Raw genomic sequence first — 27,712 nt, 5'->3', positions numbered from 1 at the left:
TATAGGCTTAGCTGTGAGCTACACAAGCTGCCTTGTGGTTCTTTTGCTGTAACAGCACACAAAACAAAACATGTTGCAGAATACTCTTGGCATACATAGCTAAGGTGCAAGGATGTCGTCTGTGTCATTTAAGGTAATGGTTGTTGTGCAAAATAAAAAAAATTCCTTCCAGTAGCACCTTAAAGGTAAAGGGACCCCTGACCATTAGGTCCAGTCGTGGCCGACTCTGGGGTTGTGGGGCTCATCTCGCTTTATTGGCCGAGGGAGCCGGCGTACAGCTTCCGGGTCATGTGGCCAGCATGACTAAGCCGCTTCTGGCAAACCAGAGCAGTGCACAGAAACGGCGTTTGCCTTCCCACCAGAGCGGTACCTATTTATCTACCTGCACTTTGACGTGCTTTCAAACTGCTAGGTTAGCAGGAGCAGGGACCGAGCAACAGGAGCTCACCCCATCGCAGGGATTTGAACCGGCGACCTCCCGATCGGCAAGTCCTAGGCTCTGTGGTTTAACCCACAGCGCCACCTGTGTCTCTCTAAGTAGCACCTTAGAGACCAACTAAGTTTGTTCTTGGTATGAGCTTTCGTGTGCATGCACACTTCTTCAGATACACTGAAATAGAAGTCACCAGACCCTTACATATAGTGAGAGGGTGGGGAGGGGTATTACTCAGAAGGGTGGTGGGAATGGGTGATTGGCTGATAGGTGTGGTAAACACTTGTTGTGCACTTCGCTTTCATTATTATACTTTAAAAAAAAACAACTCTTGGATTATTATTATTTTGCTTAAACACATTTCACTTTATTCCCCTTAGCATCTTGGCCCCCACCTTTTGTCTCTATTGTGTCTGGCAACCCATTTTAGTAAATAAGCAACAACAACTGAACAGGCATGTTTCAGCAGAAGTACAAAATGTTCTCCCCTCTAACTAGCAGTTGTTAAAAAGCAATATAATTTTAGTACAATGTGCTGCTGCTGCTTTTTTCTAAGAAAACTGGCAGATTATCCTAGAAAATAAATATGTGCTTTTAAATATGTATTGTTGGGCCCTGCTGTGGGGGTTGAGGTGTCACTGTTTTAGAGCCATAGTTTCCAACTTAGTGTGTTGTGGCATAAATGGTTACAACTTTAAATTAAAACCCTACAATACAAGGAAATTTAGTAAGCAGACTGTCATGTTCCTACATCCTCCATTTAGGTTGCTCTTTGGTCTGAAAATGTCAGAGACCCAGAATGAGCATAAATCAATACAAAGGATTTTATTTTGGCTTTAAGTATTTACTGTCATCCTCAGTGAGTAAGACTTCAACATAACTGGTAAGGCAAACAAGAAGGCTTTGTCTCCTGGCTAGTAACTACCTATCCCAAATAACTACACTGAGAAGTCAGTGAGGATATGTGCACCCCTAAGGCAGCCTTCAGGGATGCGGGTGGCGCTGTGGGTTAAACCACAGAGCCTAGGACTTGCCAATCAGAAGGTCGGCGGTTTGAATCCCCGCAACGGGGTGAGCTCCCATTGCTCAGTCCCTGCTCCTGCAACCTAGCAGTTCGAAAGCACGTCAAAGTGCAAGTAGATAAATAAGTACCGCTCTGGCAGGAAGGTAAACGGTGTTTCCATGTGCTGCTCTGGTTTGCCAGAAGCGGCTTAGTCATGCTGGCCACATGACCCAGAAGCTGTACGCCAGCTCCCTTGGCCAATAAAGCGAGATGAGCGCTGCAACCCCAGAGTCGGTCACGACTGGACCTAATGGTCAGGGGTCCCTTTACCTTTAAGGCAGCCTTCATATTGTGCCATGCTGGCTTGGATTGTTGGGAGTTGTAGTCCATAACATCTAGGGGCACCAGGCTGGGGAAAGTGTACTACCAACAAATTCAGTTCCAACAAATGCCACTTTCTCTACACTTCTCTTTGCCTGCAGTTTGGAAACTGGAGTGGCAATCAGTATCTGACAGTGGAGGAGTCGGTGGGGTGTTTCGCCTGAAGGCCGACTATTGCTGATGCCTGCTTCACACACACACACACACACACACACACACACACACACACACCTTTAATCAAAGTGGAATATCTGTGAAGGAAACTCAATGCAAAAACATTGTCAGAATGCAAAATCTGTGTGCATTTTTCACCTACAAACTACTATGGAACTACAAGGTTCTGTAGGATGCAGTGCTAAAATACTTCTCGAAAAAGACATGTACTAGTTCTAAGTTATCTCAGAGCACCACTGAGAGTGTTGACATTACCTAATAATAATAATAATAATTTTATTATTTATACCCCGCCCATCTGGCTGGGCTTCTCCAGCCACTCTGGGCGGCTTCCAAAAATAATAATAATAATAATAATAATTTATTATTTGTACCCCGCCCATCTGGCTGGGTTTCCCCAGCCACTCTGGGCGGCTTCCAACAAAGATGAAAAATAAACTAAAATGTTACATATTAAAAACTTCCCTGAACAGGGCTGCCTTCAGATGTCTTCTGAATGTCAGGTAGTTGTTTATCGCTTTGACATCTGATGGGAGGGTGTTCCACAGGGCGGGCGCCACTACCGAGAAGGCCCTCTGCCTGGTTCCCTGTAACTTGGCCTCTCACAGTGAGGGAACCACCAGAAGGCCCTCGGAACTGGACCTCAGTGTCCGGGCAGAACGATGGGGGAGGAGACGCTCCTTCAGATATACTGGACCGAGGCTGTTTAGGGCTTTAAAGGTCAGCACCAACACTTTGAATTGTGCTCGGAAACATATTGGGAGCCAATGTAGGTCTTTCAAGACCGGTGTTATATGGTCTCGGCGGCTGCTCCCAGTCACCAGTCTAGCTGCCGCATTCTGGATTAGTTGTAGTTTCCGGGTCACCTTCAAAGGTAGCCCCACGTAAAGCACATTGCAGTAGTCCAAGCGGGAGATAACCAGAGCATGCACCACTCTGGCGAGACAGCCTGCGGGCAGGTAGGGTCTCAGCCTACGTACCAGATGGAGCTGGTAAACAGCTGCCCTGGACACAGATTTGACCTGTGCCTCCATGGACAGCTGTGAGTCCAAAATGACTCCCAGGCTGCGCACCTGGTCCTTCGGGGGCACAGTTACCCCATTCAGGACCAGGGAATCCTCCACACCTGCCCGCCTCCTGTCCCCCAAAAACAGTACTTCTGTCTTGTCAGGATTCAACCTCAATCTGTTAGCCGCCATCCATCCTCCAACCGCCTCCAGACACTCACACAGGACCTTCACCGCCTTCACTGGTTCTGATTTAAAAGAGAGGTAGAGCTGGGTATCATCTGCATACTGATGAACACCCAGCCCAAACCTCCTGATGATCTCTCCCAGTGGCTGCATGTAAATGTTGAAAAGCATGGGGGAGAGGACAGAACCCTGAGGCACCCCACAATATTAAAATAATGTAATACATCAAACATTAAAAGCTTCCCTAAAAAGGGCTGCCTTCAGATGTCTAATAAATTTGGCTTTCCTTAGCATACAGGTCCTTGAAAACTGGAGATGAGGGATTGGTCTCTGTGCTAGTTTTCCTGATGGAATGATGACCATAAAACTCATTTTCCAATACCTCTTTCCATCGTTTTTAGTAAAGTGGTGATATCAGGCTGAGTGAGAAAGGAGGGGAATCCACCATATAATCTAGAGTATACTACATGGATACCTTTAGTCCACCTACCCCAAAATTGTTATTTGGTGGCACTCTCTGGGCACTAAGATGTTTCCCAGTCTTGCTACCTGAGAATATTTGAAACTGGAGATGATGGAGAAAGAACCTGTATGAATTGGTCTTATGCTGCACCCTGGGTGGCATGATACTGTAACTGTCTTCAAAGGCATATTGTAGTCTCATTCAGGATCCTCAAAGGAGTGTTAGAGGTTTTCTATGTGTAACATGTATGTGTGGCTCCAGATGAACTTAAAGAAAGAGAAATTATGTACAAGCCCAGGGAGTCTATAATCTTGGTAGTAATGTTTTGCTGGCTGGAATGCTTCTATCTTTCATCCTGTACTAGACTAGCCTGCCTCTTAAAAATCCACGTGTAGGTGTACTCCTCCACTCCATTTAATACCACTGATGAATGAGTGCTGATTCACAATCCTTTGTCCTTGGCATCCATTCACTCAAAATCCTGTTTTCATGCTTGTGAAAAACAAGAGACTTCCCCAAGCACAGGTTAAACCTTTCCTCATCATTCTAGCTGACACTGTCTGTTAACTACATGCCTTTCCCACACCACAGCCAATGCATGGGAAGAAATAGGCTTTCAAGGATGAGCGCTAACATATAGCAGAATTTGTAACCATTAGTTACCATGCCAATCCCTTTTCTTGTCTCAGCTGAAGAAATAACGTATTGCGCACTAGCGTCTCAAGGCCGGTGTGAATATATGGCAGATGGGGGCGGGAACGCCTTCTCCACCCCACAAACCCCTAAAAATCCAGTTTTCTCTGATGGGTTTAGCAGTTGCGAGACTGCCAGTCAGCTGTGGCTTTACAAGAGTTATTGTCATTGTGATTTTCGCATGAGTCATTTAGTATATTGCCCCCAAAGGCACCTCATTATGATTCAGTGTGCAGCATGTAAGATGGTTAAGGCTTTGGGGCTTCGCCGATCAGAGTGGGGGCTGCAGTTGCTCAGCATTCTGAAGTCGCGGCATTGTGCTTAATTGACACCTTTGATGTAGCCCCTAAGACAGCACCTGCACCTCCCACTGCTGCTCGGAAGACGTCAGCCTTACGCAGAAAAGGCTTCGGCTTATGAATCCTGCATCTCATTCAGCTCTCACTGTGAGCAGCTTTGGCTATCCTTAACTAATCCCAGCGCTTCCCATTTCTGCTGCTGCTTGGGTGTAGTACAAAGGCAAACGTTTTCCTGCTTGGCATTATCTGATTAAACACTAAGTCTGTGTCCATGTTAGAACTCATAGAAGGTAAGTTAAATGCCTTATTACTATCCTGACATGTAAATATTAATACAAGGTGGAGAGTTCGGATGTCTGGCAGTTGCCGCTACCCACCCCCTTTCCTGTTGCTGATGAATATGGATTATAACCTAGCAGTGGTGTGTCTGAGAAGACATTTTATTCCGTAGCATTTCTCTTTCTATCTATGTGATTTTTCACTACATCGTTAGCATCCTTTGCTTAGGTGCTCTGTGCTGTGCCTTCTGTCTCTGCTAGTTTTTGCTCTTCGTTTTACAGCAGATTTTATGGAAATAGAAAAGGCTACTCATAACAAGTGTTTCCACCGTTTAAAAGAGCCATTCATATTTAGAGGAGAGTAGCTGAGGTGTATTGGGCAACATTGTTAGAAATGGCAGAACCCATATTGCTTGGGTCAAAGGTGCTATGTAGACACTTCTGCAAGGTAGTGACCTATTAGTACCAACACTGTTTTTATATTGCCTATAATATAGCAGTGATCTTAAATTTCTAATAGATTAAGAAACATATATAAAGCAAGGAGTGGAAGAGATTTCATGCAGGCAGCAGCAGGGTGGGCAAAGCATATGGCTCTGCATCTTTTTGCATGTACAAGCACTCCACAGTTGAGTACAATAATTTTAATTTCATCGGTGTTGAGGCCACACAATGAATACCAATTAGTTGATCACTCGTCTAAGCACAATGTAAGGCAGGCTAGTATTGAATCGTAATGTGGAGAGTTCTTGCTAGAGAGCTACTTTATTTAATGCTTATAATATAAGAAATAACTGGTTGATATGAATCATGTTTGTTGCACATTGCATAGTTTCTTGTTTCGACGATGCACATATCTAATCTATTTGTTTGTTCTTCTAGTTAATGGAACTCCTGGTAGCCAGCTTTCTACTCCCCGCTCTGGGAAGTCTCCAAGCCCTTCTCCCACCAGCCCAGGAAGCCTGCGGAAACAGAGGGTAAGGAAACTTGCGGTTATTAAGAGTGTCCAAGAGAATACCTTGATACTAAATAGCTTAATCTGTTGCAGTGGTTTTCAAACTTTATTCATTTAGGGATCTGCTGAGAAATCCCTTGGGATAGGGAATTCCCCACCCCAACCCAATGCTTTGCTTAGCCTTCTGCTCTGCCCTATTTCCATATCCCATCCTCTGGAAAATTTCATTAATTGTCTCAGGACCTGATGTACTTGCTCATTTTGGAGCCTCCCATTTGTTCCCATTAATACTGTTCCCCCACCCTGCACTGATAAGCAGAAACAATTGTGTGCATTGAAACACTGGGTGCAATATTTTTGAGCATATGCTCTCATATATATGAATGTTTGCCTAGAACTCTGAGAGTATTGTTTCAATTTGTACAATTGTTCATGTGCATAGCATAACAGTAAGAAAAAACAGTATTGTGGGGAAAATGGAAGGAACTGAAAGCTGGGGCAAGAGCTGTACATGTGTGGTTGTCTTTACAAGGTCTAGAAATCTAATCCAAAGTAATCGCAGATAACTAATGCATTGGTATCACAAACACACCCAAGACCTGGAACCTTAGAGAGAAAACTGGGGAGGTGAAATTTTGTAAGCATCCCAGGAACCCCTGCAGGTAGATCTCAGATCCATGGGACATTGCAGAAAAACATGTTTGTTTTTGTTTCTGTTGGGCCTCTCTGCTGTCCCACGTGAACTGAATTCAACCTGGAAAACACCCAACAGTTTCTTGTAGCTGAATTTTGCAGGGTAATGAAGGACAATCTGTCTTTTGGCAGTTCATTACTCCTCCCCTGATAAGCTTAGAAGAAACTCCAGGGCTCTGGGATGACTGTTTGAAAACCACTGTTCTTACAGGTGTAGCATGCCTGGTCAAAATAGCTTGTCTACAGTTCTTGTTTAGAAGCTGTTGTATAAACTGGAACAACAGTTGAACTGAAACAACTGCCCTTCTTGGCATTTGTGAAAGAGCTCTCTCTAAGAAAATGTACTCCTTTTGTGATGTTACATTTTTATTGATATATTGCAAAGCGTTTCTCTGTTGAAAGAATAATGCCCTTTCCACCCTTCATTCAAAACAATGAACTCTATGGTGCAAAAAGAGACAAAAGTATGTCCCCCTCAAGCCAAGAGTAGTGAAGAATAATGAAAGAACAATTTATCAATGCACAAAAAGTATTCGAAAAAATACACCTGCACACTCTGGTTGCATTTGCACAACACACTAAACAATGGTTTAGCACACCATACCTGAAATGGAACAAGGCCAAGTGAGCCTTGGACTTACATGCTCTCCCCTTCCCTCACTTCCTTTCATCTGGTCAGGAGGAAAATTGGCAGCATCTCCCTTAAACTTGGTCTGTCTTTGCATACAAGGGTGATATTCAGTGCTTGTTCTGCTCAGAGTAGATCCATTGATGTTCCTGGACACAACTAACTTGGGTTCATTCATTTCAAGGCATCTACTCTAAATAGGACTAAGCTGAATACTATCCTAAATCACTGATTCTTCTCAGATTCAAAATTAGCCATCCTCAAACCACAGGTTATGAAGCTGGCTTGTTTAACTTAACCATACGGAGTATAAACCACAATCTAACTTTCATACTCAATGAGAAGCCGAGTTCAAGAGAAACAGAAAGTTATTACTGTCAAAGCCAGTGGTTCCCAGTTGGGGGTCCCCTGAACGCACCCTGAGTCTCTGTGGCCTCATCCCTTGCCTGCCCCAACTAATTTTTTGTCATTTTTGCATGGTAATAAACACAAATTTATGGTCTTTCTTGTTTTTAGTATACCTAAAATCCTTTGCTTATTAGGGGCTACCCCACATTTTGTTCAAAAAATTGCTTTGCAGAGGTAACTACCATAGAGTTATCAAAAATTTCAAAAGTAGGTGGTCCGTGGCTTGGCTTTTGAAAAATAGGGGGTCCTCAGCAATTAGCTAATTGGGAACCACTGGTCACAAAGAAGAGGGAGACCATTTGAGCCCAAGGCTTGCTTTTACTCATTCCCGTGTTCATCATGAGAACATCACCATTATTAGACTTTAGAAAAATCTATCTAGTCTCCTATGTCAATGTGCATAAACCAATAAACATTCTGAAATCATTGTAGCAGTTATTTTCATGCTTGTAACATATTAGTACAAAACACCTTTGATTATATTGATTATTATAGGGCAGGTCAAAGTTGTGGGCATCTCAACGATTGACGCTAACTAGTTGGAAGAGGTATCTCCTTTACTTTTCTGAATCCTAAAAAAGTATTCCTTAAGACAGCACACTCATGTCTCTCATTTCTGTTTACTAATATGGTTAGGCCCATCATTTCTCTGTGTTTTGGCTGAACTAATTTAATAATCCAGGGCATGGTCTTGAAGGCACATGATATAGAAATCTTGCTGAAGCTAAGTAGGATTGGGTCTGGTCAATATCTAGATGGGACATCACTTGGCAATGTTGTGTGGGTCACCTTGAGCTCCCTAGACAAAAAGGTGAGAAATAAATATAATAAATAGCTTAGCTTACAGGTTGGTTGTGAGAGAATGATATAGCTATGATTAGTAACTGCTGGAGAAGGCATCGGGGTTTAATCAGGCACCTGTTGAGGCCTGTTCATCAGTAGGGGGCCTCAGTTCCAGTCCTTGGAACCTCATGAACATGTCCCTTGCCGGTCTTCTTGCTGCCTACTTACTTATCAACGTTGAACAAATACGCTGGGGGAGGAATAAGGAGGAGCAGCCTCTGGGAAGTGATGTGAATTGGGCCAGGAGAAGAGGCAAATGAATGGACAGTGGCAGTTGTGGCAAGGATAAAGAAAATGGGCACTCTCAGATTAAAAAACCCACTAAGAGCCTGGTACCAGCACTCAACTACAGTATAGACTAGAGCAGGGGTCAGCAAACTTTTTCAGCAGGGGGCTGGTCCACTGTCCCTCAGACCTTTTGGAGGGCTGGACTATATTGCGGGGGGGGGGGATGAATGAATTCCTATGCCCCACAAATAACCCAGAGATGCATTTTAAATAAAAGCACACATTCTACTCATGTAAAAACACCAGGCAGGCCCCAAAAATAACCCAGAGGTGCATTCTAAATAAAAGGACACATTCTACTCATGTAAAAACACGTTGATTCCCGGACCGTCCGCAGGCCAGATTTAGAAGGCGATTGGGCCGGATCTGGCCCCCGGGCTTTAGTTTGCCTACCCATGGCAAGTGGGATCATAGAATCATAGAACCGTAGAGTTGGAAAGGGACCAAGAGGGTCATCCAGTCCAATCCCTTGGCATAGGAGCCAACTCTTAGGGGCCGTGGGTCTGGGCCTGCACAAAGTTGATGAGCATTCCCATTCAAATGGTGTGCGTGCACTGTTTCATGGGATCGATTATGTGGGGCAGGGCTTACCTGGGACCCCACAATATTTTATTCAAGTTGACACCCCTGCCCCTTGCAATGCAGGGTTTGTTAATTTTAACTATTGTTTAGGGAACCACGGTTTCATGTTGGTTTGCTTTCCTAACAATAGTTAAGTCTAACCACAACTTGTCCACAATCAAACTTGTTGATTAAAAAACAGTTTAAGGACAGACAAAAGGCACTACACAGCACATACTTAAAGAATGGAATTTTTCACCCCAAGAGGTAGTAATGGCCACCAACTTGGATAGATTTAAAAGAGGGTAAGATAGATTCGTAGAGGATAATTCATGGAGGCTACTAGTCATAATGGCTATATCACTTTGAGTATCAAAGGCAATATGCCTCTGAATTAGCAACTGCCGGGAATCACAAAAGTCATGTGCTGTTGATCTCATGTCCTGCATGTAGACCTCCAAAAGGAGAACAGAATGTGAGAACAGAATGCTAGGCTAGATAAGCTTTTGGTTGGATCCAGCAAGCCGCCTCTTATGTTCTTATCTCCACCTCATTGGGATGCCAAGAGGAGGAGAGGAGAGGAGTGGAGCTGATGTCTGTGGCTGATTCACACATCACTAAGCCATTACATCTGAATGAGGCCATAATCTTATAGACTTCAATGTTTGCAATCATAGTTTGTGGCTTTTCAGTCAGGGAACTGGCTTCAACTTATCTCCTAGACGCTAGCTTTTGATGAAGTACCTAATAAATTTACCATGATTTTGAGGGGAATGATACAGTTAGTATAATAATTATGTTGTTCCTTTTAGACCTGCCTCTTCAACATGTTTATATTTGATGCACTCCTTCTTTCAAAGAAGATGGAAGGTGCTGTCACTCTAAAATTAAAGACAATTACTGATTAATTAGCTATTCGTGAACGGGAGGGGTAAATCTCTTTGCGGTATCTTTGGACCAGCTCATAAATGGAAGCACCCTTTTATCTCTTTCTTCTCTGTACAGTCTGGGGAGCGTAAAGAAACATCAGAGTGAATCAGAGAGAATGAATCAGAATGAGTTCAATAAAGTACCATTATAAAAGCAGAAATGACTTCAACTAACTTTTTGTTCTTTCCCCCATCTGCTCACATGAACATTTTGTGATAGTGGTGTTTTTTTAACCGCCTTCCTTAAATTTGAACTGGCCTTTTTGGCTTCAGGACATGGATGGTGGAACTCTTTGATACATTTGGCGGCTGGGCAGATAGGTGGAGGTAAATCTGAAACTTCTTGTCATAAACATTTATCCTTTCTATCTCCCTTTCTATATTCCTTTCAGTCCCAAAGAGCATGATCTTGTAGTCCTCATTCAATACTGAAACTAAACCTAAGTATGAGTAGCACAAGTATGAGTTAACACAAAGTTATGCACTTTTAAACTTTTCTTTCTTCACGCCTTCTGCCCCCCCTTTTGTGTTGAATTTTAGGTGGCATGGTCTTCAGAGCAGGGTCTTGTCTTCTTGTTCTTACTTTGTAAAGCACTTTCATCATTAATGGCATAAATATTGTTAGAATGAATAAAGCCTGCTTATATCCTCACAGATCTATAGTTCTTTTCACTTTTTGTGGTGGGAATGAGGTGCCGGTAGTTATATATTGACAAAAATGTCATGGGTGCAAATACAAAATGGCTGCCATGGGCAGCAAAAATAAAGAGGTGACCAGTGAGTACCATCCATAACCAAAACAAAAGCACCAACATCCCCACATTGGTTTTATTCCTATAAATGATATCCATGTCTGATTGGCCTAAGGAAAGGATAACTAGTTAAATTTTAGAGAACTCTCTCTTTTCCTATGAACTTCCAGAAGGGCTGCTTGATATAATTCAGGCACATTGATTTGCCCTTTTATTGCATGAGACTCTCAGCCTAATTTCACGTGGGCGGCGAGGAGGGGGAAATGGGGAAAGGTGGTATCAGAAAGAGTGACAGAAAAGTGGGTGTCTGCCAACTTTTGGCTCTGGCCCTGTCCAGAGCTAGCTGACTACACCTGGGGGAATGTGGTCCTTGACAGAATAAAGTATCCCCACCCTGTTTTACTGGATGGATCTCTTTTATTGATGTGACCTCCAGGCACCTAATAAAATGCTGTTAACAATAGAGATCTTTAGATAAGTGCACATCAATGATGCACCTATTTTAAACCATTTAATGTAGGCAATAGTACCAGAGTAGATGCAAACTTGGCACACATTTCTATCCTCAAATGACAATTCAGTGTGCATCAGGATAATTTAAGGAGATCGCTCCCAGTGCATCTGATCTCTGGTGTTCAAACATTGATCCTGAACAGAGCTTGTGTTTATGCAGGTTGTATGTATGTCAGCTCTGTTCAGAAGGCATGGTCAGTGTGATGGGCTTGTAAGTGCAATTTCACTCTACCTTCCGCCCAATGATGTTATACTATTGTCATCTGAACACAGCTTTTGTTTTTCTGATGAAGCACTGGGTGTGGTGGTATTGGATTGGGCCCTTGGTACTTTGTGTGTGTGGCTAATATGGCTAATATGAATGTATTGTAACAATGAATAAAATACAACTCAGTGTATGAGGCATTAGCAACAATTTGAAATTATTTTTTAAAGATCTGTAATATTCCATTGTCAGCATACTTGCCTTCCATTCTTTTTTCATTCCGTTTGGTGCATACCCCATTTTTTATTAAGCATTACAGTAAAATTCTTAAGGCATGCGATTTGCTCTAGAAGAGTGCAGGGCAATAAAAACACCAGTGTCAGTGAACTCTTTATTCAAGAAACCAAAACAGTGCAGGCCTAGTGATCACAACAATTCTTCCCAGTATGCCTTGTCCCAACGAGGCAGTTGCAAGGACTGAAGGTCCTTGCCTTCCCACAGGTCTCTAAGGCTCCTCCCCTGGGTCCTTCTCCAGCAGCTCTGTCGCCTTGTATCTCATTGCTCTTCATTTCTCTGTGTGTTTAGGGAGACTAGGGGGAGGGGAACAGGTAGCAGCAGGAGGGGGAGGCTCCCCGGTTTCTTCAACAGCCTGCCTCATCATTGCCTCCTGCCTCCCCTCCTCTCCAACATCCTCTTCTGCCTCTGAGCCTGGACTGTTCTCTGCCCCAACCTCTTCCTGCTCACTAAACCCTGTTGCCTTTTTAGCTTCCTCCTCCCTGTCTGCTCCCTCATCTCCCTCTGACCACTCATCATCGTCCAACCACCAATGCCCTGGCTCTGAGCCTTCTTGCCCTGGGGGTTCCCCAGCTAGCGCCTCCCACCACTCCTCTGCATCTAGCCAGTCCAAGATAGCAGGTAGAGCATGTGTACAGGCAGGCCTAGGGTTCAGGAAGTGCTTGCTGGTAAATGAAGTTTGCAGTGATTTGTGGGTGAGGCACTTGACATTGTGGGGTCACTTGACCTCATCACCATGGCAGCAAGCCACAGCAGTTCTGCTCCTTCCTGTACTACAAGGTAACATGAGAAGCTCACGTGGTGGCTTCTTTGTGCTGATGTCTGGAAGAGCTGTGGTGAGGACAACTCCTTCTGCTTGGTCTGGGCTTACATTATGTCAATTCAATGAATCAGGAAGGAGATGGCTCCAGCACAACTAGATTTAAGAACCTATTCTAATTATATTATGAACTAGTGGTTGGTCCAGCTTCAAGAGGGATCTGGGACCTATATATAGCTTGGGTTTCCATGAATTCCTCCAATTTAAGGTGACCCTGAGTACAGATGGAGTGCAGATAACAATGGAGTACTATTACTGTGTTGTGCAGCCTCCATTATCATCTCCTCTGTTGTTGTCTAAATTCCACTCCAAAGATCAGTCTTAAAATAAATTAAGTTTGCTTGCACCTGCTCTGTAGAGAAACAATCCCTTCCAGATAAGTCATTTGTGTGGTATCAACTTATGGCACAGAAGTTAAATAGTTTGAAGTGTGGGGCAGTGTAACAGGGTGCCAAGTTATTTATTGAGATAAATTCATAGACTGCTTAATCGGGGGAAATGCTGAGTGGGACGCGGGTGGCACTATAGGATGCGGGTGGCGCTGTGGGTTAAACCACAGAGCCTAGGAATCCCCGCAACGGGGTGAGCTTCCGTTGCTCGGTCCCTGCTCCTGCCAACCTAGCAGTTCAAAAGCATGTCAAAGTGCAAGTAGATAAATAGGTACCGCTCCAGCAGGAAGGTAAACGGCGTTTCCGTGCGCTGCTCTGGTTCGCCAGAAGTGGCTTAGTCATGCTGGCCACATGACCCAGAAGCTGTGTGCCGGCTCCCTCGGCCAATAAAGCGAGATGAGTGCCGCAACCCTAGAGTCAGCCACGACTGGACCTAATGGTCAGGGGTCCCTTTACGTTTACCTTTATACATGAATATGGCTCTCCGATAAGTTGCTATGTGAGCATGAGCATTAGATGCTCCCACACTATAACATAAAATTCTCTGAGAGGCTTACATTAAATAATAAATGAATAAAGTTAGGCTCACAAAGCCAAACAGCAGAAAGGCTGAGGAAGTTATCAAAGAGATTCCTGAGGAAAATTTTTTACACCAAAATATTTCCCCTCTCCAGTATTTGTTGCCAGAACAATCAAAACGAAATAAGTCTTTGGGACATGGGGAAGAATATGACAAGATGACAAGATTACAGGACTTGTCCACATGCCCCTTGGATTTATTACCTTAGCTCTTTCCTCTGGTTGTCTAAAGCTTTCTTCATGTTGATGTCATGAGGCCTTTTATTCTCTGTTATCTTGTATGGAGTTTCTTTTGTCCTCTATTTCCCCTTCCCATATCTGCTTCTTTAATTGCCTGTGGCAGTTTGCAGTAGAATTTTATGGATGATAGTTTTAAAACATTGTCTGGAGAGTTGGTACAAGCTAAAAAAATTAAGATATCAAATGATAAAAGGGTGTGAGAGGAAAATAGGAAAGTGTAAGAAGATAAGCACAGACCTTTTCCTTGGTAAGTTGTTAGTCATTCCTTTATATATCTCCCAGGGATAGCCAGTGTGGTACTCTCTCAGAGGCAGAAGGGGGGCAGAAGGACCGTGGCCCCGGGCACACAGTTTTGAGGGGGCACAGCAAGGTGCCCTCAACAGGCTCCCTTATTGAGGCCAGAGCTGCAGGGAGGTACGCTGTGCTCAGCCCAGACCTTTGGGGCTGTGGTGGCAGCAGCTCCTTCTCTTCATGGCCATTGAAGGGACGCCGACATGCCAGCCAAGTTGAAGGGGGAGGGGGAGGGTGTCATACGCACTAGGGAATTGTGGAGGCCACTTGCTTGGCCTTGGCCCAGCACCACGAGACTGTGGGTCTGGACCTGGAGGCGGAAGCTGCGGAGAGGAGGAGCTGCAGTAACAGCATTGCCGTGCCTCTCCTCCCCTAGGCTCTGGTGCATGAGTGATCTGCAGAGGCAGCTTCCTCGGTGATGGCCCAGCCCTGCCAGGCTGCCCAGTCTACCAGGGCAGCACAAAACGTGCCCCACCCTGGGCACCAGCAAACTGTGTTATGCCACTGTGCTCTCCACTTGTTGTTGAACTCCAAATCCCATCAGCCCCGGACACCATTGCTAGTAGGCAGGATTGATGGGAATTACAGCCCAGCAACATATTGGCTACCCCTGTATATAACCTCATCGATGAAGTCAGAATCAGTTTTATACCATTTTATATTTGTTGCTGTTTGTGATAATTCCATGTGTGCTTGTTTATTGTAAGACTGGCAATGTCCCTTAACAGGCCACCAGTGGAAACAGGATGTTTGACTTGGTGAGCCCTCACTCTAAGGGAGCCTTTTCCAACCTGGTGTTGTTGGACTGCAACTCCCATCGTTCTGACTGGGGCAGTTGCCCAACAACTGGAGGACACCATGTTGGCAAGAGTTGGTCCAAGGCTTCCTCATGTGTCCTTCTACAGTATTGTACCTGTTGTGTTAAGTTTTCTCTCATCATTTTCCTGTGGAGTCTTCCTTTGTGCCCATTCCAGTGCCACTGGCACATTGCCTTTTATGACACTCTAGTGTTGTTCAATCTACAATGTTGCATGAGAGGCATGGCAAGTCATATTAACACTGTATTATCTCCATCTCCACTAAACAAACGCCTCCATGTAATTCACCTTGAAACAAAGCTGCTATCATTCTATCCCTTTCTTCTTCCTGAACATCCTCTCTTTATTTTTCTGTACTGTATATCTGTGAGACATGTGTTGTGCTGTGTAGATTGAACGAGGCCATCTATTATACTCCCACATCTCTGGCATTTGTAGATTATTTGATCAGTCAGAGGATCCTAGCAGTAGGAGTAGAAAACGAATGGAGATAGTCTTAACACGCACACAGGCTCACTTATACACATGCTCTGTTTCTCTTTGCTCATATGAACTGGTTGCTTGGCGACCGTCAGTAAAAGCACAGCTATTCCCCGCCCCCCTTATGCTGCCATTCTACCAAACTGCTTCCGTTCTCTCACATACTGCGAGATGAAACAAACAATAGGAATGTAAAGGCATTCATTATGGCATTATCAGGATTCTTAGCATACTGTCATGCTTTAAAGAAACCATCACTAAGTAGATGTCAAAATTATCAAAGGGTAAAATGTCAGAATATAAATTATCTCATATATATATATATATATATATATATATATATATATATATATATTACTGCTGTAGTTTGTTTTTAAGCCTGTTTTAAATCACAGGAATGCTGAATTTTATTTATTTATTTATTTATTTATTTACTTACTTACTTACTTACTTACTTATTTATTTATTTTTATTTCGGTCTTCCTCTCTGGCGCTAGTTTAAAAAATTAAGAAGTAAAGTTGCAGTGCAGCAAATCAAGCACAGTAAACAAATCTATACTGCACTTCATCTTACAGGACCTGTATCGCCCTCTCTCTTCGGATGATTTGGATTCAGTAGGAGACTCTGTGTAAAAAAACCCCAGAAAATGGAACAGTGCATAATGGTTTGTGATTGGGTGAAGGTTTAACACTTTCCTGAGAATGTAGTTAGCTGCTAACCGACATTAGTGAATTGCACAAAAGCGTTTTGCGTATTTTAATATTAAAACACCGGCGTTTGTCCCTATATACATATATAATATATTAACTTTAATGGTGTTATGTGCTTGTGCGACTTGATTTCTGTACAAGGGCTCTTAGGCTAGGTGATAACAAATTGTGTAAACATTTTGAGATGAAAATTGGAGAGGGTAAATACAATGTCCAAAGGTGCTATTATTTTCCAAAACACTCACCATGATACGTAGTTGAGAGCAGAAGGGATACGTATGCAAGGGGCAGCCTGAGCATCTTCTCACTGCTGAATACATCTTCCTTCCTCACTGAAAAATTTCTCCTGAGGGTGAAGAAACCCTCTGTAAATAAATGCCTATGATGTGGGTAAGGGGGTTGCTGGAGGAGCGGATATCAGTAGAAGAACTTCCATGCACATCCTTTCCCCTCACAGTAGCACTGGATACAAGCCCCTATCTTTACTACTGCTCAACACTTTGTTTCCATTTTTTATTGGAAAAGGAGCCCTTGCCTGTAGAGCTGTCAGCAACTGGTAGAAATTGTTATGAAAATAAATTGCAGCCCAGATGCACTTTGCTCATACTGCTTGTCCTTTTTGAGCTTTCGTAGCTCTGTAATAAATCCGCCCTCATTATAAAAAAATGTGCGCTGTATAAACTGATGAAGTTGACAAATTTTGAAGAAGAAGAAAGAGTTGTCATAGCTTGGAACAGGGAGCCCTGTTGAATTCCTTTCATTTCCTCGCCCTGCTCCAAACCCCTGACCCCATTTCACGCCATTCCAGGGGTGTCCATTGACCCTCAGGAGTGGCATTTTGGGGACCCAAACAGAGTTCCACTCAATCTTCTATAAGTCCACCCTTGAGATTAAGCAGCTTATAATATCATTTACACTACACAAACACTTTTGCAAATTTAGTTTTTTTTCCACCAGGAAATGTGTTTTTGTTTTTGCTTTGGACTTTTTGCCTGTTTGTTAGGTGTAAATATAGGAATGTGTTTTGCAGGCTTAAGACACTTAACAAAAGTGAGCACAGCTTTTCCCCCCTCAGTTAAAAATAGAAATCTCTATGGTGATTGATGTATTTGGGTCTAATCAGCCATTTCTCATTTTCCTTTTTATGGGGACTTGTTAAAAAAATGAATATGCTGAACTCAGAGCAGCGAAATTATGTATGTGTGAATGTATGTATGTGTTAAACTAATTATGATGATGGGCATGATCCAGTGGGATGTTTTTTCTATGTAAGCCTCATTGATTAGAATGGGAGAAGTACAAGCATTCCTTTGTGCTTGTGTGTTATCTCTCTTTTAGTAGGGGATCCTGAAATTTCTTAGGAGAAATTTCTTCTGGATTGGTCCTTAAGCAGATATTTACAACACTGTTTATGCTCTGCTGCCTTGTTTTGAGAGCAAGAACTCAGTGCTTTTATTGCAAATCGTTATGGTCTTGCGACACTGATTTCTTGCTTTTAATTTAATAATTGTTACTTCTAGATACTGTAGCTTACACATTGGGTAACGTTTTAAACGAGGCACCTGCCGTTAACATTTCACATAATAATTTATTATTTAATGTTGGCTTTTTAATTCCTATAGAAACATAGTCAGCATCACCTTACAAATCACTGGGCACCATAAGGAAATGTATTAGTACCACACACAGGAAGGCAAGCTCAAGTTTTAAGGGCCATGCTTCTGTCTTTTCATTTAAATATCTTAAGTGGTTTTTTATTCAAACATGCAACAAAAATGGCCAAACAATGCTGATGTATGGTATTATGGGTTGTGTACACCAAAGTTGTTCCATCAGTGCGAGCTCTTAGAATTGTGCAGTGGAATTTCTCTTCCCTCTTCTCCCCGTAGCTCCCTCGCAAATCTTTTCTGGAGGTTCCCCCCTGGGGCAGATTGGGGGCTCATGGACAGGGGGAGGGGAAGTTCCATTGAGCAAGTGGAAGTTTTTGCATTAGTGCAACAACTTCAGTGGTTAAAACCCTGTGAGTTGTGTTTTAGTATGTCACAATGCAAAGGACAGTACACTATCACATGTTAAGTATGTGTTTAAGGGGGAAAGATGTACTACAGGTGCTTTCTTTGTGCTATTGGAGTCATTCCACCCTGAAAACCTGGGATACATATTGATATTTACAGAGGGGTTTTTATTAGAGTATGTTCAGTTCAAAAGAAACCTATAATGTCAGCTACTTTCCAAACCATTAGATATTGTACCTGAAACAGGCAAAGGGAATAAGATCAGCTGGGTATGTTTCCTTTTCCAGTTACATTCTAGTACTTTAATTCATAGGAGATCAGAATAGGTTCCTAATGTGTTGGCACCACTTATCTAGAAGGAAGGAAATGTAATGACATAAGTCTGGGGTGTTTTTTTCGGGGGTTGGGTGTTTGAAATATTTCAATATTGTTTCTCCTATTACTGTAAAATATTGCCACAAGCCTTATATTGCATAGCTTTGTTTGGGCTGTGGAGGCAGATACATGTTCTTAAAATTATTAGACAGTGCGTACCATACCAGGTTTTCCTATATGAGCTCTTCTAAGGGATGTGACAGGCCTTACCTTACAAGTTTCACACAACATTGTAATTTGAGTATTGTTCATGGGAGATTCTATTCACTTGTAAAATGAAAGTTCCTCAGTGCCTGGAAAGTATTACCATTTAACAGTAGTCCTGTAAGTCCAGTTTTCTGTGGGTAGAAATTCCAAAATGCAAATGCAGAAACAATTGTATTATTTGCCCTGCAAGATGTGGAGCACAGTTTTTACCAAGATCATGGCTGAGGAGGGAAGGCTGTCCTGTCCACATGCTGCAGCTCCAGTGACCAGAATCTGGTAGTTTGTTTTACAAAACCACAAGATTGTTAAGTGTGTTAATGTAACATGCTAACAATTAATTAAGCTGGATATTTCACAGGCACTGGAGGTTTGTTTTGCTAGTTTTCCCAAAGTTTCCTCCATCTCTCAGTTTAGGTTTTATGGGGAACAGGGAGTTCAAACATTAAAGTTAAGTCAAATTATTTTTGAAAGCCTTTACTCCTGTTTTTTTATTATTTTAAAAAAATCTGTGTTTAAAATGAATAGTTAAAATAGATGATAGTCTTTTGGCTTTGGGAAATAAATAGCTGAAGGTCTATTGTTCCATTCCTGCATGTGGAAAGAAGCTTTGAACTGCCAGGCAACTGTTTTTCCTTGTTTAAGTTAATCATCCAAGGGCTTGTATGTATGAGAGAACATTGGAGCCACATCCAGAGATCCCCTTCCACCAACGGATGAGCAAGTAGCAATACTAAGGCAGCAGTGTTCACATTGTAATTAAAATCATATTCTGCATAATTGAATTATAGATCTGTGAGCTTATATTCCACATCACAATGTCAAAAGTTGCATCTCAAAGTTTAAATTACTTCAACCCTCTGTTATTGGTATGGTATGGCATATACAGTTGTAAACCAAATACAGAGATGAATGGAAATATAAATAAGCCTTGTATATATGTGTGCATGTAATACTGAATCTTAATGATGACTCCCAGTTTACAATACAAAGCCTGTACTTTCCAGAGACCTTTGTCACTTGTAGATCCAGCCTTATATGAGAAAAAGTGGGTGCACGACGCTGGTGTTTTCTGTGGTATGGTTCACATGCCAAATATGCCAGATTTATGTAGAGTAATCAAAGCAGGTATCTGACTACATGGAGAAAGATTAGTCTGAACCATGCATTGCACATAATGAACGTTATGATCTAAGCTATACTTTCCCCCCAGCTGCTGAAATTGAGGAGTTGGTTGCCAGTTTACCATGTGTACAGCTGGTTCATGATTTCTTTTTTTCAGTGTGGTTGCATACCTATGTGTATGATCATGTGGAAGGCTTTACTAATGAGAACTAGCCCTTTGTGATCCAGGATTGTATTCTTTCTTTCTGCACATGCACACAGACACACACAGTGTGCATGTGCATATTTGTATGCCTTTTGGTGTATGTATTTGTGCATTTTTGTTTGCATTTGTTTAAATAATCGCTGTGCAGCAAGGTATGGACAAGCAAGTACTGAACCGATTTTGTACTCATCTCATCTGGTGTGTTGTGATATTATATAGGGATAATTGTTCTTTACCTTGTATAATAATCTCTATTTGGTTTATATTGTCCAATGAAAGAAAACTGCTGTATTGTAAATGCTAGTTGATGAAATAAGTTTACAATTTTATACTATTTTCTTGGAAATACTTTTCTGGTTTCGTTTGTTTTTCCTCTGTTTTCTCCAAAGTAACTGATAATCAGCAAAACCAGTGAAACGTTTTTAAAGTAGCTGCAGCAGAAAATAGTTTTCGTTTTCTAATAAATCAAGTAAACTGCCTTCATTTTGTACCATCAATGCAGTGCATTGTATGTGTGTTTTTGTATTTGACCTTGCCATACAGATTGCCTTTGCTGGATTTTAAGCTGTAAGTCATGTAATAAATAAATGGGAAAATCTATTCTAAATATTCAGTGAGCTTCTTTTGAAAATGGGGAAACCAGACAAAGAATCTCTGCTATAACATACACATGGGGGGGGTTTGTCACTGAACTGTGGGAACCATAGAGCTTAATAGGTTGGTCTAAATGCAGGCAGTGGCTTTTTAAAAATGTAAATTGTGGGTGCTGAGAGAAGAGAAAAATTCTAATGGATTACCTGGATAGTAAATTCACCAAGCCATAACTATTTTTTAGATGTGACGATGACTAGACTTGGAATGTATGGACTTGGAAGTATGGAATGAGAAATTGGTTTGGTATACACTTAAATGTTCTAGCCCTCTTATCAGCTTGCCTTTAGAAACTCTCTTTTTATGTTACCTTTTACATGCTTGTTGAGTCTAAAAAGACTGAAATCTGAAAAAGGCATTTCGTGGTGATGGGCAACATGCTTCTTCAGAATAACTTGAGTTGCATGCACTTCCTAGTTTTTCCAGTGAAAACTTAGCAGCCGATCATCAACCCTTGCTAGTTAGAATTGTCTCTGCTTTGTGCAGACCAGGTTTGGTAATAGGATAGCAATTATTTCATGCTCATTCATGTACTGGGTGCTTTTGTCAAAATAAAACTGCGTTAGAGACTTTGCCTAGTTTTTAATTCAATATAAAATTCAGCCCCTCCACTTCTTCAGCTTCATTGCTCCCTAGTCTACATTTCCCTTGCCCATTCTGTCTCTCTTTAACAGTTTTCTTGTCCCCGTGCCTTCATGAAGTTCCCCCCACCCTGCCATCCTCAGTGGTATTCCACTGCCTTCACAAAAACACCACTGTTATTAGCATTCTGTTGATGATCCTTTTCATCCTGAGCATTTAGAATGTTCAAAGAAACTCAACCAATAGCTGCTGGGGCTCACTGACAATATATGAGAATAAAGTTTAGCTCATTAGTCATATGCATGCATCTTAAAATGTTGAAGAGGGAGGAAAAGAGATGTGAAACAGGAGTCTCATTATAATGATGATTTTTAACTTCAAAGAACACACAGGTTGGGATTGGCAAATCTAGCAATTTCAATTTCTCTCAGTTTCTCATCCCCCCCCCCATCTTAAGTTCAGTTCTCCACATGCCCACATCAGTGTGCATTTTAAAGCAACAACCAAGTCATAAGGACTCGTTAGCATTTTAGGGTGAATTTCTGCTAATATGCATATTTTTGTATGCTAGTTTGCCTAATATACACACTTTTGCAAAGCAATTTCACCTAATTATAACTTTAATGAAAGAATAATAATAATTTTATTGTTTATACCTTGCCCACCTGGCTGGGTTTCCACAGTCACTCTAGGCAGCTTACAGCACATTTTAAAACATAACAAAATGTCAGACATTAAAAACTTCCCAATACAGGACTATAGATGTCTTCCATAGTTGTTTAGTTCTTTATCTCCCTGAAAACTGATGGGAGGGCATTCCACAGGGAGGACACCACTACTGAGAAGGTCCTCTGCTTAGTTCCCTGTAACTTCACTTCTCGCAGTGAGGGAACTGCCAAAAGACCCTCAGAGGAGGACCTCAGTGTCCGGGCTGAACAATGGGGGTGGAGACCCTCCTTCAGGGTTACTGGGCTGAGGCTGTTTAGGGCTTTAGAGGTCAGCACCAACACTTTGATAAGTTATTTCCAATAATAAATGCACATTACCCTGGTATATGCATTTTTGTACATACACTCTGGCTGGAGAAATTGCTTTTTTTAAAAAAAATATATTAAAGATTTCAATGAATTACAAAAGAATGTGCAATGTCTCTTTTTGTTTGTTTGTTCAGATTATAAAGAATTTTGGTTACGTTCACTGTAAGATAATACAGTATCCAGAGGTAGGGGGAGAGAGTAGAGGGGAGAGGTTGGATGATAAACTTACACAATATGCAAAATTCAGAAAAGTTCAAATTTTGAAGGATGGTTGTGTTTTGGTTTGCATATTGTTTTGCAAACTGCAAATTAGGTTGGTTCGCCTTTAAATGCAAACTGAATCAGTTTATCTCACCCAGCAGCATGGAGGCATAGGTGAGTTTTATCCCTCTTTCCCTGATTTCAGCTGCCCTTTTGGAGCTGTTACTACACATTTTAACAGGTAAAGAAGAAAAATAAAGAGGAGATACAATTACATGTATCTTTCCTCTGCAGCTTTGATTGTAATATAACTTTTTGGGTTGCGTAAGTACAAATAAAATGGCTTAAAGACTGGAAAAGATCATCTAGCATTCATTTTTACTGCCCTGCTTAAAAAAAATCATGGAGAAATCTGCAAAAGGCAGATTCCTAGATAGTCATTTTTACAACTTTTCTTCCTTGGCTTCCTGATGCTAAGGAACCACTGTAAATGCCTCCCTAAAAAGTCCAAGTAAAGCCCAAATATATGTAGAAGGGGGAAATCTTCAGAATGAAATAATACACATGCTTTGAGCATTTGTATGCATTGTGATACTTTGCTCCCTGAATTTGAGGAATGTCACTGGGCGTCCCCATTCTAAATGTTTACAAATGAGCTGCCGAACAAATCTTCCAGTAAGATGTGGTTGAAACTTTATAGCACTGATCTTCCCTTTCCCATCATAGAGAAATGGTGGTATGTTGACCATCTGTTATGCGAACCTGAGCTGGACGTGAAGTGCTTATTACACTAAAGACCCAATCCTGCTTTTATGCAGCCACTTTCTTTTAATGTAGGTGTGCCATAAAAACAGCCAGGTGGCCAGAAACTGAGGCAAGAGTTCCCTCTTAAAATTTGTTTAGGGGTGATGACATTTCACATGGTGCAGACTGAATTAAAATTAAGACAGGCCATTTGTATTAAACGCTTTAGGTTCCATAGAGGTTCTTTGGTATGGAATTCTCTCTTTGTAGTGATCCTAATGTGATCTACAGCTGTGCTGAGCCAGAGGGTGCACAGTGCAGCTGCATCACTCAGGATTCTTAAGCATTTCGACCAAAATAGTCATTGACTGAAATCTTTTTAGATGTTCAGCATCTCCTAAGCTTTGGGGTCCGTAATGACCAATCCGCAAAGAGACACACCTAAAAATCCCAATAGAGAGAAATATTCTCCCTCTTTCTCTCTTTCTCTGTGAGAAGCAGTTTACAATATAATGTGGGGCTTTCTATTCAAGGAATAAAATCCAAAAGGAGAAAAAGAAAAAGGAAATCCTCACTTGGTGTGCTCAAGCAAGAAAAGCTACTCAAAGTGACACAACCAGCAGCAGTCAACATATTTCATGAAGATTCCTCTTTATATATCCTGATAGGCAAACTGATTATAAGCCATAACATGATGGAAGGATGGGATTTGCATTTTTCAGGAGAAATTAGAATGTGGGAGAAGGTGCTTAACTCCTCCCCCAACCTGTACATTCACCTATAAGTGCCTCCCCTCTCATTTTTCAAATATATTTTCCCCAGCCAGTTGCTAAAACTAAAGACAACCTGGTTGGAAAAAAGAGGGGTGGTGTTGGAGATGGGGAAATAGCAGAAGAATCCATGTTCACAGATAGGGTCAAGTTTCCTGCTCAACCTGCAAATATTCCCTGTGCTATCACCACATTCTTTGGTATTTCGCCAATACCAGGATAACATCCACTTTGGCCCTAAGAATGGCCATGTGGGCAGCATCTTGTCAAGCCAGTCTGGAAGAAGGGTGCGTGCCTCTAGAATGCAACTCTCAAAAGCAGAAATCTGTGCAGAATTTTGGGTGACCATGTATTTTTAGCTCCTTCACCAAAGCTCTAAAAGTTTGGATGGAATCCTAACATTGTGTGTGATGTTTCCAAGTTATTTAAAGATTTTTATACACAAAATGGCATTTTAATGAAAGACTTATTGGTCGAACAAGTAGTCCAAAGACAAGTAGAAGTAATAATGAATGCCTGTAATTAAGCAGAGGCTCTAAACATTAAGACTAAGCAGCTCATGTAAATGATTGTATCAGTAAAAGAAATTTGACTGACATGTTGATGACGCAAGAAATTCCTGTTTGGAAAAATAGCTGAGAAAGTTCAGGAAAAATAACTCAGGGTTACATAAACAAAACTAGGCTGTGGCACATACAAAATTTAGGGATTCTGAGTTGAATTAAATAAAAAAAAAGTCACCTGAAAGCAGAAAACGTAAAATATTACCTTATTCTAATAATATTTATCAAAATCATTGAAATTAGAGGAATGAGGCAAGGGTGTCTTTTGTCTTCACTACTTTTTATTTCTTCAACTTAAATTTTGGCTGTATGTGTACAATCAAGTCTTGATATCCGTGGTATTTGCACAGTAAATGATATAAAATGCAGATGATGCTATCTCATGAACCTACAAAATGCAATCCTTTACACAAATTGTTAAATTGATTCTAAATATTATTGAGGTTTTTGGATGTAAATTAACTGTACACAGATATGAAATAATAGGCATAAATACTTCCACTTATCTTTCCAATGTGGTCACAAATATTAGTCCATTACTTGGGAACAAGAAGAAGGTAAGATATTGCAAATACTGGTATATATCTTATTTAAAGGAGTGCTTTTAAAAAAATAAATACCAGACTTCTCTGTAAGAAGTCATCATTTTTTATTTTTTTAAATACGGTCATATCTGGCTGAATGATGACTTGGGAGATTAGCATCATATTGTTAAAATGTATCTTTTGTCTGTGTTGCTTATTTTTGTTCCTTTCCCTTTCGATAGCAGTTTCAACTCAACTTTTGAGTGACGTAAAAGCCAAATTTCAACCATTTATATGGGAGAAAAGCCTGCTAGGATAAAAATTGCAGGAGTTTCCTGTTAAAGGTTGTCTTGCAGCACCAAACAACAAATACTACCATTCATTCCAACTAGTTGCCTTAACTAATCTTTGATTATCTTGAACGATATCTGTTGGATTTTAGCTGGCATTATCTGCCTTATGCTGTCAGGAAATGAAATGTGGATCACTTTGTGTACACCAATAACCTATAGCTTGTTTGTTTTTGTGTGTAAGGAAAATACATGGATTATTCGTCATTAAGTCTTATTGTGCAAATATTAAAAAGTGAAAGGGCTGCTATACAGAATATATAAAATAATCTGATGAATTTGGATATGAGAACAGATAAGTAAAACTCTACACTAATAGATCATAGTACTCCTTGTCTTGTTGCTCTGAATGAGGCATCTGCTAATGGAAGAAAAGCCTCCAACACCCTCTGGAAAACCTGTTCTGGAGGAGGAAGGGAATCAGCCGAAATTTCATCCCTCTTCTTCCATTAGCTGATACCTCTTGCTAGATCGAATGCCCTTGATCAATTAGTCGCCAATTCAATAAACCATTATTATGTAAGATAGGATATTGTGCTTCAGTTAATGATATATAAAAATATATTAAAAACACATTAATTACATGCTGGACAGAAAATCATATTTCCCAATTTAAATTGCGAGATGTAATCCAGATTTTCTGTGTATTTAGGTGCAGTGTGTTTAAAATTTGACTTAACTGAGAGAAAGTGTTTGACAGTATTCAGTTAATTTATTGAATCCCGCCCCCCAAAATAATAATATAGGATGTGCTAAAATATCATGTTAATAAGAGCCATCGTGCTTCTATAGCAAAGATTCTTTGTAATGTTAAATACCAGGGGCAAAAAAGAGAATAAAATATATTCTCAGATAATTAGGGTGATTTGGGATTTCCTGCTTATTTATAACTTTCATGTCTGTAGCCTTCAAATTAGACGAGTAAGGCAATCATTGAAATATTTTTTTAAAAAAAATTAAGGCAAGTAACGAATTAGAAAATGCATAAACTTGTCTAATAATATAACAATGAAATCTTTATTAATATAATATCTTCCTTTATTAATTTAGTATAATACTGTTGCTTTTAAAAACTTGAGGACTGTTTTATTGGATATGTAAGAGTGTAGTAATATTATAGATATGTACCAGTAATATTGGTAGTAAGAATAGAAATGGTTAAAACAAAGTGTGTCGTTTACTATGGATGTGCTTGGGCTCTAACATTCACCTTGTATCTTTCTGTGAGTTTATAAAAATTATGATCTATTTCTGAGTTGCTGTGTACCCTTGTCCACTTCAATCTGTGTTACAAGTCATTCTGTGTAAAATGAACCTTCGTGTTCTCCATAGACTATATAATCAAGAATTTAAAAATGGCTACAATTTTAACCTCTTTTCACTGAAGTGGATGAATTTTTTTTCAGGCACAGGAGGCTCTCCAGAGTAGATTAAACCTGCCAAATTGCAGACAAAAAGGGATTTTTGTTGGGGAGGGGGGGAAAGCATTGACTTTCCAACATAGTCCTTTATGAAGGGGAAGTGGTAAAATAATTAAAAGGTAACTGAGTGGTGTGTATTCTTGCTAAAGAATTGCAGCTTCATACAGACTTTTGTTCATGGTGTTAGTTTGTGTTCTCCAGTAGGGTTTGCCAGTCTCCTGATAGGCCCTTACAGATCTCTGATAGGCCTGAAGACCTAAGTTCTCTGAAAGGAACTTTTTTGTTGTTGTTAAAGCAGAGCAACATAGGATTTAAAAAACAAACAAACCTGTGATGACTTTTTTGGTAAAACAACAACAACAACCAAACAAAAACACCCCACACCTCCATTGATGTGCTCTAACAAGCAAAATAATCCAAATCTCTTTTGGTGCGCCACATATAACATTTTAGACAGTCTCACTTTTTGCAAAGCCCTTAGGAACAAGGATATTATATAAGAATATAGAACTGGGTAGATCACAGAAAAGCAGAAAAGCAAAGTTCCCAAATAACACAAGGCTTAGAGGGGAGTGCCCCAGTCCAAACCAGGGTGGGGTGGGACAGGTTTATTGACATCATGTTTCATTTC

General features: G+C 41.0%; 1 protein-coding gene across 5 annotated transcripts in view; it reads left to right on the top strand.

The window, feature by feature from the left end:
• Window positions 1–27,712, top strand: part of DCLK1 (doublecortin like kinase 1) — a 207,411-nt gene that overhangs the window by 130,608 nt on the left and 49,091 nt on the right. For 3 of the 5 annotated variants that reach the window (XM_053386045.1, XM_053386044.1, XM_053386046.1), the window contains exon 6: window positions 5,800–5,894. In XM_053386045.1, the coding sequence (XP_053242020.1) occupies window positions 5,800–5,894 (95 nt within the window). Of the gene's footprint in view, window positions 1–4,531; window positions 4,930–5,799; window positions 5,895–16,179; window positions 16,245–27,712 lie in introns of those variants that run through there. The other 2 variants (XM_053386048.1, XM_053386047.1) reach the window with 2 other exon arrangements.

This window comes from Podarcis raffonei, chromosome 4, assembly GCF_027172205.1.
Source record: "Podarcis raffonei isolate rPodRaf1 chromosome 4, rPodRaf1.pri, whole genome shotgun sequence".
Lineage (NCBI taxonomy): Eukaryota > Metazoa > Chordata > Lepidosauria > Squamata > Lacertidae > Podarcis > Podarcis raffonei.
Note: the sequence above shows the minus strand (reverse complement) of the source record. Positions and strands in the feature narration are given on the sequence as shown.